Source organism: Pollachius pollachius (assembly GCF_949987615.1).
Source record: "Pollachius pollachius genome assembly, chromosome: 7".
NCBI lineage: Eukaryota > Metazoa > Chordata > Actinopteri > Gadiformes > Gadidae > Pollachius > Pollachius pollachius.
This window is the reverse complement of record NC_136940.1, coordinates 16,542,370-16,555,857: the sequence shown is the minus strand read 5'-3', so window position 1 is coordinate 16,555,857 and position 13,488 is coordinate 16,542,370. Positions and strand designations below refer to the sequence as shown.

General features: G+C 43.4%; 1 protein-coding gene across 1 annotated transcript; it reads left to right on the top strand.

Annotated features, from left to right (window-relative positions):
- The first annotated feature begins 2,142 nt into the window (after positions 1 to 2,142).
- On the top strand, positions 2,143 to 10,047 carry ttc22 (tetratricopeptide repeat domain 22). Its single transcript, XM_079739227.1, has 8 exons — positions 2,143 to 2,706; positions 3,474 to 3,774; positions 3,941 to 3,996; positions 4,227 to 4,342; positions 5,089 to 5,207; positions 5,597 to 5,758; positions 6,536 to 6,688; positions 7,450 to 10,047. The coding sequence occupies exons 1-8, from the start codon at positions 2,426 to 2,428 to the stop codon at positions 7,990 to 7,992; spliced, it is 1,731 nt and encodes a 576-aa protein (XP_079595353.1). The 5' UTR covers positions 2,143 to 2,425; the 3' UTR covers positions 7,993 to 10,047.
- Positions 10,048 to 13,488: the final 3,441 nt, after the last annotated feature.

The window sequence follows — 13,488 nt, the reverse complement described above, 5'->3', positions numbered from 1 at the left end:
AGGACAGCGGATTAAAAAATGGCGCCCATTCATTCCTATGAAAACTGCTCAATGGTGCACGGCAATATCGAGGAGAGATTTGCTTCCGCATCATGGGAGCCAGCCAAACACTAGTGCATGACGTGCCGGATGCAGAAATATATTCGTTGTCGAGCATAAAGCTTGTTTTTGATGATATATGTGGCTTCGTTTGCCATGCGTCAGAATGCGTCAGAATCCTTGTTTTCAGCCAATCACATGACTGCAGTCCCGACCTCTGAAGAATAAGTCCAGCTTCCGAGCCTCCCGGTCCCCTCGGACAAATGTCTATGGGAAAAAACGGGGCTTTTGAATGATCGTACATAACAATCTCTAGATGGCGAAGAAGTCAAAGCTGCGTCACGTTTTGAACTACACACTTTTCCATCTAGTTTCGTCTGGGTTTGGGATTGTCGGTTCCGTTAAAGTAGTAAACGGCACCAACAATCTAAAATCTCAGTCACTGCAGTCACGTGATTGGCTGAAAACGAGGGAGGCATCTGATTATGGCTACAGATAGTTCCTTGTTGAAAAAAATGCGTTTGTGAATCCAGCCACGTCAGGAGTCTCAAAAATCCACATATAAATACAGACCAGTTCACACACAAATGCAAACAAGTTTAGAAATGGAAAGCGGCTTGTAAATTCAAGTTTAACAGTTTGTATACAAATGTCACAACATCCAAATACATTTTTATGAAAATTGCAAATATTTTTTAAATTAATATATTTATGGATTTATATTACATTTATTTAAAACAAGACACATTTGTGTGTGGATCAGAAATGTGTTTGTGAAACTTATTTTTGTTTATGGATTTATTTTACATTTATACATACCGATATCCATTTGTGTGCGCATTGAAATGTATTTGTGAGAAGAGAGTAATTTATATATAAATCGCAAAATACATTTGTGAATCCTTCTCTGTGCATTCATTATTAATGAGACTGTTCTGACCCCATACTGTACCTCCATGAATTGAGGGACCCTTCCACAGCCCGCTTAAACAGCTGCAATATCAGGCTTGGCCGATGAGCACTTGTGGATTGCCGAAGTATGCACTGCTCCTGGGGGCTTGCTGTAAGCCATGGACCTATTAAAGAACCTACCGCTCTCTGACGTCATCTCTCTGTCTCGTCTGTTTCGTTGTTATTCCACAGTCCCCTCTACTGGATGGTTGTGGCCTTGCAGTTGAGTTCAAAAAATTAAAAAGGGAACTAATGTGAATTTAAATATGTCTAACAACCCCCTCCTTTTCTCCTCACTGTAACCACTCCCCTCTCCTATCCTAGAAGTGGGATGCAATAAAAGTTAGTAATAACGGACTGGGCCTGTGTGGGTGGAGTTGAAATCATCTGTCACCACACATTCTTAATGGATGAGCTCTCCTAGGCAATGAGCTGTCCTTGATATTGGAGATTAAGACAAAAACTGAAATGAATGATACAGTTATTTGGCTATTTAATTGTGTCTTGCGCTCACTCTGAGGTATAGTTACATGTGGTATTTAAATATTGGGCGTTTCTCAACTGTTCCTTGAACAAATATTAAAAAAGTTGTGATATGTTCCCAATACACGTCAGTCCTGTTGGTTGACATTCTGTGTGAGTGGGTGCATGTGTGCGTGTGCTTGTGTGTGCTTGTGTGTGTGTGTGTGTGTGTGTGTGTGTGTGTGTGTGTGTGTGTGTGTGTGTGTGCGCGTGTGTGCTAGCTTGAGTTTGTAGTCAAGACATCATATATCATGTCATTGTGTCTGACTAGAATTCAATGCATGATTGCAGTCCTAGTAGAAGCCATCTTTAAATGCAAAGTATTTCACAAAGCTCTCTTTGTGTGTCTAATCTCTTTGTAGCTCTTATGATTGGATAGAGATTGGACTATGGCTTGAAATGGAAGTGAAAATGTGTGTGTGTGTGTGTGTGTGTGTGTGTGTGTGTGTGTGTGTGTGTGTGTGTGTGTGTGTGTGTGTGTGTGTGTGTGTGTGGCACACAGAGACAGAGAGTGCTGGTGCACTCTGCCTTCCCTCACACCGCGTTCCACTCCCTTTTCGCTCCCAGGTCCAACCTGTTTTACCTGTCTTCACCTGCTGCCCTACCATTTGGCAGCCCGCTGTACCCAGGGCGAGCTTCAGCACAGACACAGCTCTGTGGACGTCAAGACTAGCAACTGTTCTTTTCAAAATCCGCCTGCATTACCAGAAGTACAACTTGTGACTGTGAATCGATTCGAGAGTCAGCACAGGATTCTTTGTCTGTATATTTACATGTAATCCTTCAACAGAAACAGCGAGGTATGAGTAAGAATGAAAACCAGCTTTGCATTTACCTAGCCTATGTGCTAATTAGAGTTAATACCAAACAGAGAAGGGCGGTAGTGGACGAGGAGGAGTAGTAGTAGGAGGAGATGGAGGAGGGGGTGATAGAAGCGGACGTCAGCACAGATGACATAGAGGCAATCATGGAGAACATGGAGTACATCCCGGGCTTCTTCCACCTGGAGCTCAACCTCAACGGCAACCCGACAGGGCCCGTGGAGTTGCGGCAGCGGGACACCCACCTGAGGCTGGACGGCCTGCAGGCGGAGGTGGAGGTGGAGTCGGGGTACCTGCAGTACGCCGTCCGCAACCTCCTGGGCTTCCTGGCCTTCCACCTGGAGCAGCTGGAGGTCGCAGAGGAGAAGTTCAGGTGAGGGGACAGGGTGAGTGTTGGAGTGAGGGAGTCAGATAGTGAGTGAGTGAGGGACTGAGTGAGTGAAATAGTGAGAGTGTTTGTGAGTTAGGGAGTAAGTGAGTGAAACAGTGAGTGTGTGTGAGTTGAATTGAATGCCATACCAAACAAAAGGGCTTTGATGACGAGCAAAGGGTAACCGTGACGTGTACACAAATACACTCACACCACACCAACAGCACATATGTCTTGGCACTAGAAGCTGGAATAAACCTATTACCTTTACTATGTTTATGATGCAACCAAACAAGATGTAAGCTCTTTGTAAGGCAGGTAGAATATGCTTTATCGTTGCTTTTAGAGGGCATGTCTGATATTCTCTAGACTGTGTGTGTGACTAAGAGTCCACAACAATTTGCATTCTTGCTTGTTCTATCTCAGCTCTTGGAGGTTTATTTACTTATTCAGTTCAAGATGTCTTCTTTGGTTGCATCATTTTAAAAATGGTGTTATATGGTGGCCATCCAAGAGTGATCAATAGATTCCCCTAGATACCTAACAGCGGGCAGGATAGTGTGGTGTCCGACGCCCAGCTGAATGGTTCACTCTGCTTCGATCGCCAATGAACACAACCTGCCTGTAGGCATCCGACTACCAATATGCCTAACCTCAACCTTTTCCATATCGAACTGTATCTGAGTGGTACCTAGAAGTGTAATGTGACGACATAAAAGACACAACGATGCATCACAACCTTTGATATTAAAGTGTATATTCTTTCACAGAGATATCTGTAAGGAAGACCCTGGGAACCTCAACGCCTGGGCCAACCTGGGCTACGTCTATGACAAGCTGGGCCAGGAGGTGGAGGCGGGGGAGTGTGTGGAGAAGGTGTCCCAGCTGATGGGCCTGGACGGCGGGGAGGCGTGTCAGGAGGAGTCCCGGCTGCTGGCGGCCCGCTGCCTGGCCGAGCAGGCCTACGTCCAGCCCTATGACGTGGAGCTAGACACCGAGGAGGAGCTAAGAGACCGACTGAGCACGGCGCTAACCCTGTACAACCGGGCCCTGGACTACGCAGGGGATCTGGTAAGTCCTAACAAATGCCGCTTCCTGTATGGGTGTTTTATTCTTGTGTTATTGAATTGATTTTTTTTCATGTTGTTCTTGTTGTAAATATATATATTGCTTGTATAGGTTGCATTGAAAAGTATTAAGGTTTCAGCATATTTAAAGAAGCTTCCGGTTTTTTCAGATACAACTGGAAGAAAAAAGAAGTTGGTATTTTAAAATGGCAACCATTTACATCAGGTATAAGGCTTTTATTATTATGAATTATTTTTCTTCCTTTTCTCAAGGAGCCAGACTCTGAACTCAAACACCATGACAGCTGAATGCCAATGGAAAGCCAACTACATCATGTGTCATAGATTGCGGGGCTGTCATGGTGATTTGATTTCGTTGTTATGTGCTTTTATGGGTAAATCAAATGTGTTATTTCTACACTATGGAATAATTAAGAAGCACTGCTATCCTTGCAGGCTAGATGACATAGTGAAGACCAAGAATGATTCTGAATATTCCAGGCTTTCCCACTACAACATGGGACTTAGGCTTCTGACTGAAGCACTCAAGTCAAAGAAAACACAGCTCAAAGGTAGGTTATATATTTTCATCCTCTGCTTTTCATAGTCGGTTCTGTTTAGTTACCTCAAGGACACCGTTCCCTGGCTGCATGGAGACCAATGGGTGGGAAACATTTTTAAGTGCTGAGAGTGGAAAGAAACATACACCGAGTGGCAATTTTATTTGGTACTTAATTAATGTACACCTTGTCTGTAATCTAATAATCTTATCGGCCTATCATCTGGCAGCATATATGTGATGCTATCTTGTCAACATGGATGAGAATCCCTAATGGCGCATGCACAAACACCAACATTACTGATAACCTTTCTTGATGGTGAAAATGTTGAATTGATGTTGGCCAACGTCTGTTGTTGATGTTTGTTGGGGCCGTGTGCAAGCACCCTAAGGGATGTTTCCATATCCTTCTTGCTGCCCATCCAGTATTGAAAAGCTGTACCTAATAGAGTAGCCACTGAGTGTAGATCACACAATAAGAGGGGAAGATATCATTTGCCTCCATCCTTAGCCATGTCCAAGGCAATGCTAAGTAATATGTTAATATGTATAAATACATTATTTATACAAAGGATGCTATTCAAAGATATTACAGTAATGGCAATAACGTGACATGACAACAAGATTTGAAGCTAAATTCCATCATATTCCCCTAAATACAGCTCAATACACACAACAACCTTAGACCTTGACCAATAGACAACAATCATTTATGCCATCATGTAACATGCAGATGCACCCTCCCCCCTGTCCATCCAGCTCTTTCCTGGTGTTATATTGGCATCATGCTGGAAAAGAAGGAGGAGTTCTTCACGGTGCCCATGTCTATACATGACTGTGGTCTCTCTGGCTCAGACCCCCTGTCCTGCCATGGAACCGTAGGTTCACACAGCTTCTCATGTCCTTCAGCAGCATGCACAGCCATTCAGACATAAGGCTGTCGTGTAGGTCATAAACAACACTGCTCCCCATCACAATTCTTTAAACTGGGTTAGTGGTTTGTTTGTTGTTCGACTCCTGGCTGAAAGGTACTCGGTTTGATACCCAAAGTCACTGATCACTATCGGACGATTTGGATGTAGGAGTCTCCCATGACTTAAAAAGCCTGTAGGATTTTACAAACACAGATAATGATTAACTGGTTAATTTATGTTTTAAAAATGGTATACAGTTTCAAGTGCACAATGATGCAAGGCTACAGCAAATAGCCATGTGTGCTTTGGTGTTTAATTCCATAACTGATATCAGACAACTATTTCAACCACAGGCCATAAAACTGGCCAGCGACGATGCGTTCATCCTGAACCTCCTTGCCAAGCTGTTTTTCGTGCTGGGGAAACAGAAGATGTCCATGGGGATCTGTAATATGGCTCTCAGCGTGCTGCCAGACCCTGAGCTCAACTACCAGGCCTACTGCACCCGGGCAAAGGTAGGCTCCCTACCGCTTCCATCTTCCAGCTATATTAATGTACACATTCAGCTATTGGTAACGGCACCATGTTCATGGAATGCTAACCTATGCACAGATCAATAAATCAGGATTAACGTCAAGGCAACTTTATTTTTGTTGAGGGCTTCATCACGCCACCTTTTATGACACCCTGAGGGGAGGTGTGTGGATTTGGGCTGGTTTAAGCAGCCCCACCTGGTAGAGTCTGATTATACTCTGAGCCTGGGTGAGGCTGCCCACCTGTTGCGTAATCAGTGTGCACAGGTTAAATCGGCCATCTCCTGCATGGCGGCGGATCATCCATGCCATGTTCATTGTCTACAACTGTAAATAAAATAGATTAAACAACAATACCACCACCACCGCTAACCACTCCTCCAAACATAAAGGAAGGAGGTGGTGTTAAATCCAGTTCATTGTTATAAATTTAGATAAACCAGCCATGTTAAACCAGCCATCATCCACACACACAGCCATACATCTTTATCCCTCCAAAGAGCAAGGAAAAACTCCCTTAATTATCGAGGAGGAAACCTTGGGAAGAAATTCAGAAAAAGGGATCCCTCCTCATGGGACAGTTAGGAGTGCAATGTTAAAATGCAGACAAAATGGTAGCATAAAATGGTAGCATAAAATGGTAACAAGCAAAACTGTTTGATTAAAATGTAATTGTTGGAAAAAAAGAAAGCGTCCATTGTGTTGTAGTGGGGGTTATCATCTCTGACAGCTTGCTGTGTGTTGATCTGATGTGTGAAGATCAACGTGATGGTTTACGTGAGGGACCTGGAGAGGTACAAGCAGGGAGAGGGAGGGATCCCGGACAGACAGCAGCTGGCCGAAGCAAAGAGGGACCTGGACAAAGTCCTACACGTACACCCCTGCCTGAGGACACACATGGACATGGCTCAGGTACTATTGACGTTGCTAGAGACATTACGATTAAACCTTTAGTTCACAGTATTTGTTGTGTTCCTGGAAACAATACAAAAACAATGGTCTGACCAGAGAAATGTTTGGGCGTCATGCCTGGAACACAACCAGTCAGGCAGATAGTTGACATGACAGGAGATAATTTACGACCTGGAATGGAAAAGATTAAAAAAAATACAAATGGTCCTGTCAGCAAGAACCCTTTATAGACTACATGATATTTCCTCAACAAGAAGCTTGCATGAGCTTAGGTAAAGTACGGACAAATTGAGCAACACCGTCAGCAAATTTTGCATGCATGCAAATTCTGTAGTAACACCATTTTCGAGGAAGAAGGTAGTGTAATCTTGTAAACTGCTAGTAGGCTGTGTTATGAGTTACCAGGGTTATCTTAGCTTATTGAACACTGGCTAGCGTAGTTGAGGAAATGTTGCACATCAAATAAGAGTGGGGATCCGAATAGCAGTCGATTGGATGTTTTGTTTCCTTAAATTAAGACACATCTCTGACCACTAGAAGTTTTACTGGCCATAATGTAATTGTTATGAACGTATGTGTCTCCATCATTTGGCTGAACAGCCAATGCTATGCAATATCAATTTCGGATTCATTAAAGAGAATTAAACATAATATTGAACAATGACAGTGGTTTCTAAATGAAAAGAATGTTTCACCATACTATACAGCAATGTCTGCTTCAGCATCTCTTCTCCACTGTCTCTCTCCATTCCCTCCTGTAGGTGCTGTACTACTCCGGTGTTGATGCGCTGCAGGAGAGCCTGCTGGTGGACGAGGGAGCGGTGAACAGCGCCCTCGTCAGCATATCCCAGTCCCTGCAGCAGGAGCCGGGCCCCAGCCTCCCAGACCTCCACCTCCTCCGGGGCCGCTGCCTCCTCCTGAAGGGAGAGGAGCAGAACGCCGCAGACTGCTTCAAGAGAGCGATGGAGCTGGAGAGGCCCGGGAGCACTGACCCCACGGCTCTGCGCTGTCTTCTGGAGACTCTCCTGGCGCTGTTCGCACAGGGATGCCCCGAACCCGGCCCGGGGCCCGTGGTCACCCAGCTTGAAGAGTCGCTGCACAAGGCGGAACAGAGGTACGCCGTGAAGGTGGTGCAGGATGAGCTGAGGCACCTGTATCGCTCGCACACCGCTGAGGTCACAGAGCTGTCTCGAGCTCTGATTAAAGTGGGCCGGCTGGACCTCGTGAGGCGGCTCCTGGAGGTCTTACAGCCGAAGCTGCCCAGTAGAAAGAAAGGGCTGTTTAAGTCTTATTCCGTCACGTGAATCAAGTGTATTATTCGCAACATCCATTCAAACTAAATGAATCACCTCATCACCGCATCTTTTACACTTTTAGTCTCCCAAGAGGCTGAGAGAGCGCAACATGCTTCACATGTGGTTTGATTGTATAAAAAGCAGATGGACCAAACACAATTCCTAAATGAAATATTGAATATTGAAAAGTCTGAAGCTCAATCAAAGCATTGTGGAAATGATAATACACTTTAAATTGAAATAATTGTTTTGCATTGAATTTTTTTATGTGTGTTATGTTATTATGTTTTATGTGTAAGAGATTAAATATCCTGACACATTGCCATAACAATATGTGTGTGTGTGTGTGTGTGTGTGTGTGTGTGTGTGTGTGTGTGTGTGTGTGTGTGTGTGTGTGTGTGTGTGTGTATGAGTATATGTTGTGTATTATACCCTTTGTCTTGATGGCACAGCGGAGAGAGGAGTTTTTTATCAACCGGTCTCAAGTGGAATGTCATGTAGGAAATGTAACGTTTACAGACAGTAGGGGGAGGGGGAAACGAATAGGCAACATATAAATACAACAAATAATCGATCATAATACTATTAATATAAAGCTCTCAGTAAATGCAATCACCAGCAGGGGTTCCGTCAGCAGACAAAATAAAAAGAGGAAGCGACCAGCAAACACAGCTCTTCAATGGATGTGGCAGGCCGCCAAATGCTGTAACGATAACCTGATGAGCTGATTGGTAGAGTCGTAATGACAATTAAAGTGGATAATTGGTGTCGGAGGTGGCCAATAGGGGGCACCCTTCCCTCTGGCCTTAACATTAATCCTGATGCCCCAGTGCAGTGACGGGGACACTGTGCTGTGGAAGGCGCTGTCCTTCAGAGGAGACGTAAAACCGAGGTCCTGACTAACTGAGGTCATAAAAGATCACAGGGCACTTATCGCAAAGAGTAGGGGTCCCCGGTGTCCTGGCCCAACCAGGCTCATTCAATCTGGCCCCCTAATCAACCTCCTGTATAATTGGCTGACTCATTATTTCCCTCACTCTCCACCTCAAGCTGGTGTGTGGTGAGCGTTCTTGCGCTGATTGGCTGCCGTGCATCACCCAAGTGGGTGCTACACACTGGTGGTGGTTAGTGAGGTCCCCCCCTTCACTTTAAAGCGTCTTTGAGTGTCTAGAAAAGCGCTATATAAATTAAATCCATTATTATTATTATAATGGACTACATACCGAGTTTGTTTGACGGCACCGTTACAACCCCCTTAAACTGAGAATCATGGCTATTAGCACGAGACAAGGCATCTGCCAATACATTATCAAAACTTTTTCTTGGACTTGCAGATTGTAGTTTTGGACAATCAAGGACCAGTGTATCAGCTGTTGCTTCTGGATGTACATTTGCGACGGAAGTGGGATATGGTCTGTATCAACACTGGCAAGAATAGAACTAGAACCAACATCAAACCACTTCAAAATATTGCAATGCCAATAGCAATACTAATGCCGCCTCAGTGGTCGGTCCTTTAGTTGGTGCTTATCAAATGGAGGAGATAAGAAACGGTAACGTAAAGTCTAGAGCAGGAAGCAGAGGGGGCACTGCATATCAAAGCTTTGACACATTCAGATATGCTGGCACTCCACAGAACGAACAAACCGTCTGGTTACAATAACTTGTCATTGAGGCAACAACTGTTTCGGTCAAATGCTTAAATGGAAGCCAGCGAATTGACCTGCGATGGCCCCTTTTTGCTTTAACCGGACCACCTGTCCCTGACCCACCTGCTTACCTAAGTCAGTGTCAGGCGCTTTGCTAAAGTCACATTTGGCAAGATTGAGAGTTAGAGAGGCCTTTGCCAACCTCTCGAAAACCTTTGTCAGAACTTGCATATCTGACCATGTGCAAGAATACACCACCAGATGTGTGTTTGAATTGGGGAACACAAATAACACCACATTTAATAACCTTGAAATGTTGGAGGGGTATTACGCAGTCCAAAGGATAGGATATTATATTGCAAAAGATATCAGATGCTCATGACGGGTGGTAGGGCTGAACGATTAATCTAATTGAAACTGACAATGCGATTTAATGGAACACAATTTGCAAATAGAAACGGCCAAAAAAAAAGAGAAAAGAGTTACTGCAGATCAGTAAGATTCATATTTATTTTTCTTTTACAATTCAATAGTTAAATAAAGATGTTTTAATATCAATTCATGCATCAATTTATCTCAACACATAGGCCTGGCCTAAATCGAAGAGCAGTTTATATGTGACTGCTTCCAATATTGTGTTGAAAATACTATAGAAGGATTTATTGGTTGTGTTTAGTGAATAATACAGAACATAAGGAACTTTAAGAAGACAAATTTGCATACTGAATTGTAATCGCAATATTGGTCGAAATAATCGCAATTCGATTATTTCCCCAAATTCTTCAGCCCTAACGGGGCGTCATTATTGTCATACGAAGAGAACTCTGCCTGCCCTGACTGGCTACTAAATGTTAGTGAACAAACATTTTCAACAGCAAGAACATACAGGCTGCCCCTCTAACCAGTGCCCTTTCAGCAGGAAACAGGTCAGGCCACAGTGTGTTTAGTTTGCATTCAACTGTTGACCTTAGACGTCATTGTTCCGATCTGGCGCATCTAATCTCAAAAGTCCCAACTGTGTTGTGCATGGCCTCATAAACAATTTACGGCAGAGTCAGATCGGGCAACACTTGTAACTGCCCATATTGCAGCTCCTTGTTGAAACACTTAAAGTCCTCCATCGAGTTTAGGTTACCAGGTTCATGAACGAAACCTTAATAGTTAGAATAGATTTTGACGGCCTTCCAGTTGTCAATGATGGATCGATAATCTATTTTTGTAGCGACTTGGTCAATATCATCCAACAAGTTTATCTCGTTACTCTGTTGCTTATTAGATTACATTACGTTAGACTCAACTAAATTGAGTTCAAGGGTCGCATTTACAGGGTAACCTGGAAAGAATCTATATCCAAACCGTGTAGTCTCGCTAGCGGGGCCCTCAGGGTCCTGTCCTGGGCCCCATTCTGTTTAATCTGTACACTCTGTACACATATTTAGCTTTGTTTGCTTTACCCACATAAGGTCAGAATTGTTTAATTCAATGCATATAACTTTTAACTGAAACCCTATCATAATAATTTCCTCGTAGGAGATGTACAAAACACACTCTTCTCTTCAGCATTCAGCAAGCGTCGTATGTGAACAAACCATAATCGATCAATGGTTTGTTAAAAAGATGTATAGCTCAAATATAAACTGACTTTTAAATTTAAGTAGCAAGCATCGATATATAAAGAAGGCACTTGACCCTTCCCATCAAGTATATAAACTACTGTAATTCAGGATCCGGTTTCATGAAGGCCATTGCTTGAAAGTAAGAAACAATGTCAAAGATCCTTTGGGTCCCTCATGGCATAGATAACTTGAAATGAAAAACAAATCCATGATATAAAAATGCTTGCATATTTCATTGATTAAAACAGGGCCATCACAGCAGACCTAATATAATCCAAAGAATGAACGGTTTGTTTTGTTACTGAATAAAATCAACAGGGGGCGCCTCTAACACACACATATTATATTCCTACACATTGACTTATTGCAATATATATCCTTTTGTGCTTAAATCGTTCATACATGGAATAGAGAGCAATTCTCACATTCAACGAATTTAAATTTGTCTCTTAGGTACAGACATAGTGTTCCAGACTGTTCTAGAAGTCAATTACGGTTTAGCCTCGTGAGACCATCCTGATATTCACGTTTGCGTTCTGCAATGAATATCAGTCTGACCTTGGCTGGGAAGCAATGGATTTCCAAATAAATGCATAGCCTTTTAAATCGTTTAAAACTCCAGCCACTACAGTTGCTCGCATGCCCTTTTCACACTTGACGAATCCGATTGAATGTAAAGCAAAAATATACATAATCTGAAAAGATTGTTCCAAAGCATTTAAACAATTTGGGAAAACTCTTTCAAAGACACTGACCGATATGCAGAGTGAAGAAACAGGATGTGAACACCGAGATCAGGATGGTCACACCAGGCCGTGTGATTAGCCAAAATAAAGAAAAAATGTTGTTTGGCCAAACGATTCCTATTCCTAATGATTACAATCAATTAACTCTGAAAACAATTAATTAACGTCTTCTATGTATAATGCTGTTACTCTTGTCTTGTTTTACAGTCAGGTTTAACAGTCCGATTTATATAATTGTATTAGGTCATATTAGGCCGATACGACAATAATGCCCCGAAAGATTGTTACTATAAAAATAGGCTTAATGTAGGGCTACAATGTTGCATAGGCTCTAGAATAAGTGAATACTCTGATTGGTTACCACAGAGTTGGCATGGGCCACACAATGAAGATACGGTGTTTGCGCCATGAAGTTGTCTTTATTTAAGATTGTAGTGATACAGCTCTTGGGGGGCACATATAAATCAGGGCATGGTCCTCATTCAGGAACCGTGTGGCACTGGGGTTGACGCTCAAACTGATCTGTTTTTGCCCCCAGTATCTGTTCACCGACCTGCACTGGGAGAAGAGGCAATCGTTTGTGAGCTGTCTTGAATGATCTTCATGGCACTGGTCCTCCACTGTCTAGCATAAATGTCCTGTAGACTGGGGAGAGCGGGTGGTACGTCCAGCCGACAGTACCTCCCTCTGCAATGCCCCATACTCCTTCAGGGTGCTGCTCCCGTACAGGGCGGTGGGACACCCTACATTTCCACAGACGTCTGAGGTGATTAAAGCGCTGCCGGGACATTTTCACTAGAGTGTCCCAGTGAACATCCCACGTCAGGTCTGCAGGCTGCTGTCAGGCTGCTCACCCTCTCCACAGCGGCCCCATTAATGACCCCTGTTGAGGGTCAAGGATGAAGTGGTGGTTGACAACTCATACCATTTTGGTTGTCTGTAAGTCAAGGACCCATTTACAAAGGTTTGGTGACGAGCTTGTGTGTGTGTGTGTGTGCGCATGCGTGCGTGTGCGTGTGTGTGTTGATTGATCTATAGAGGCAGGCTAAATGCACTAAACTAAAAAGTCCAGAGTCCTTCAGAGCGCTGTGCTATGTGCACTTTCCCAAACTGCCCAAATTCATCATGTTTACCCATTATTTCGGACAATTTCCTGAGGACTCTTTCAGTGACGGCATATGGCTTATCTTATCTTACCCTTATACCTTCAATCAAACAAAAATAACAATCACGATATTCTCATGTATCCTCTTTGTTTACAGGTGGCATATCAATACCCGTGAGCTGCCTGGTTTCCATAGCAACCTAAAACTAGCCTTGCTAACGGCTGCTAATCAGCTATTCAAGCTGATGTTTATTCATTATTCTATTACCTCATTACACCACACAATATTAAAGGTAACATCATGACCTCATTAGACCACACATTCGTACTGCTAACAGTCCTGACTATTTTCAGCTTCTCCACATAGTGATGAAGACAGCAACATATAC

Coding starts and splice junctions, on each gene's coding strand:
- ttc22 (XM_079739227.1), top strand. CDS start 2,426: ATGGAGGAGGGGGTGATAGAAGCGGACGTCAGCACAGATGACATAGAG. Junction 4,343..5,088: donor AAAGAAAACACAGCTCAAAG/GTAGGTTATATA, acceptor CTGTCCATCCAG/CTCTTTCCTGGTGTTATATT. Junction 5,208..5,596: donor CCCTGTCCTGCCATGGAACC/GTAGGTTCACAC, acceptor TTTCAACCACAG/GCCATAAAACTGGCCAGCGA.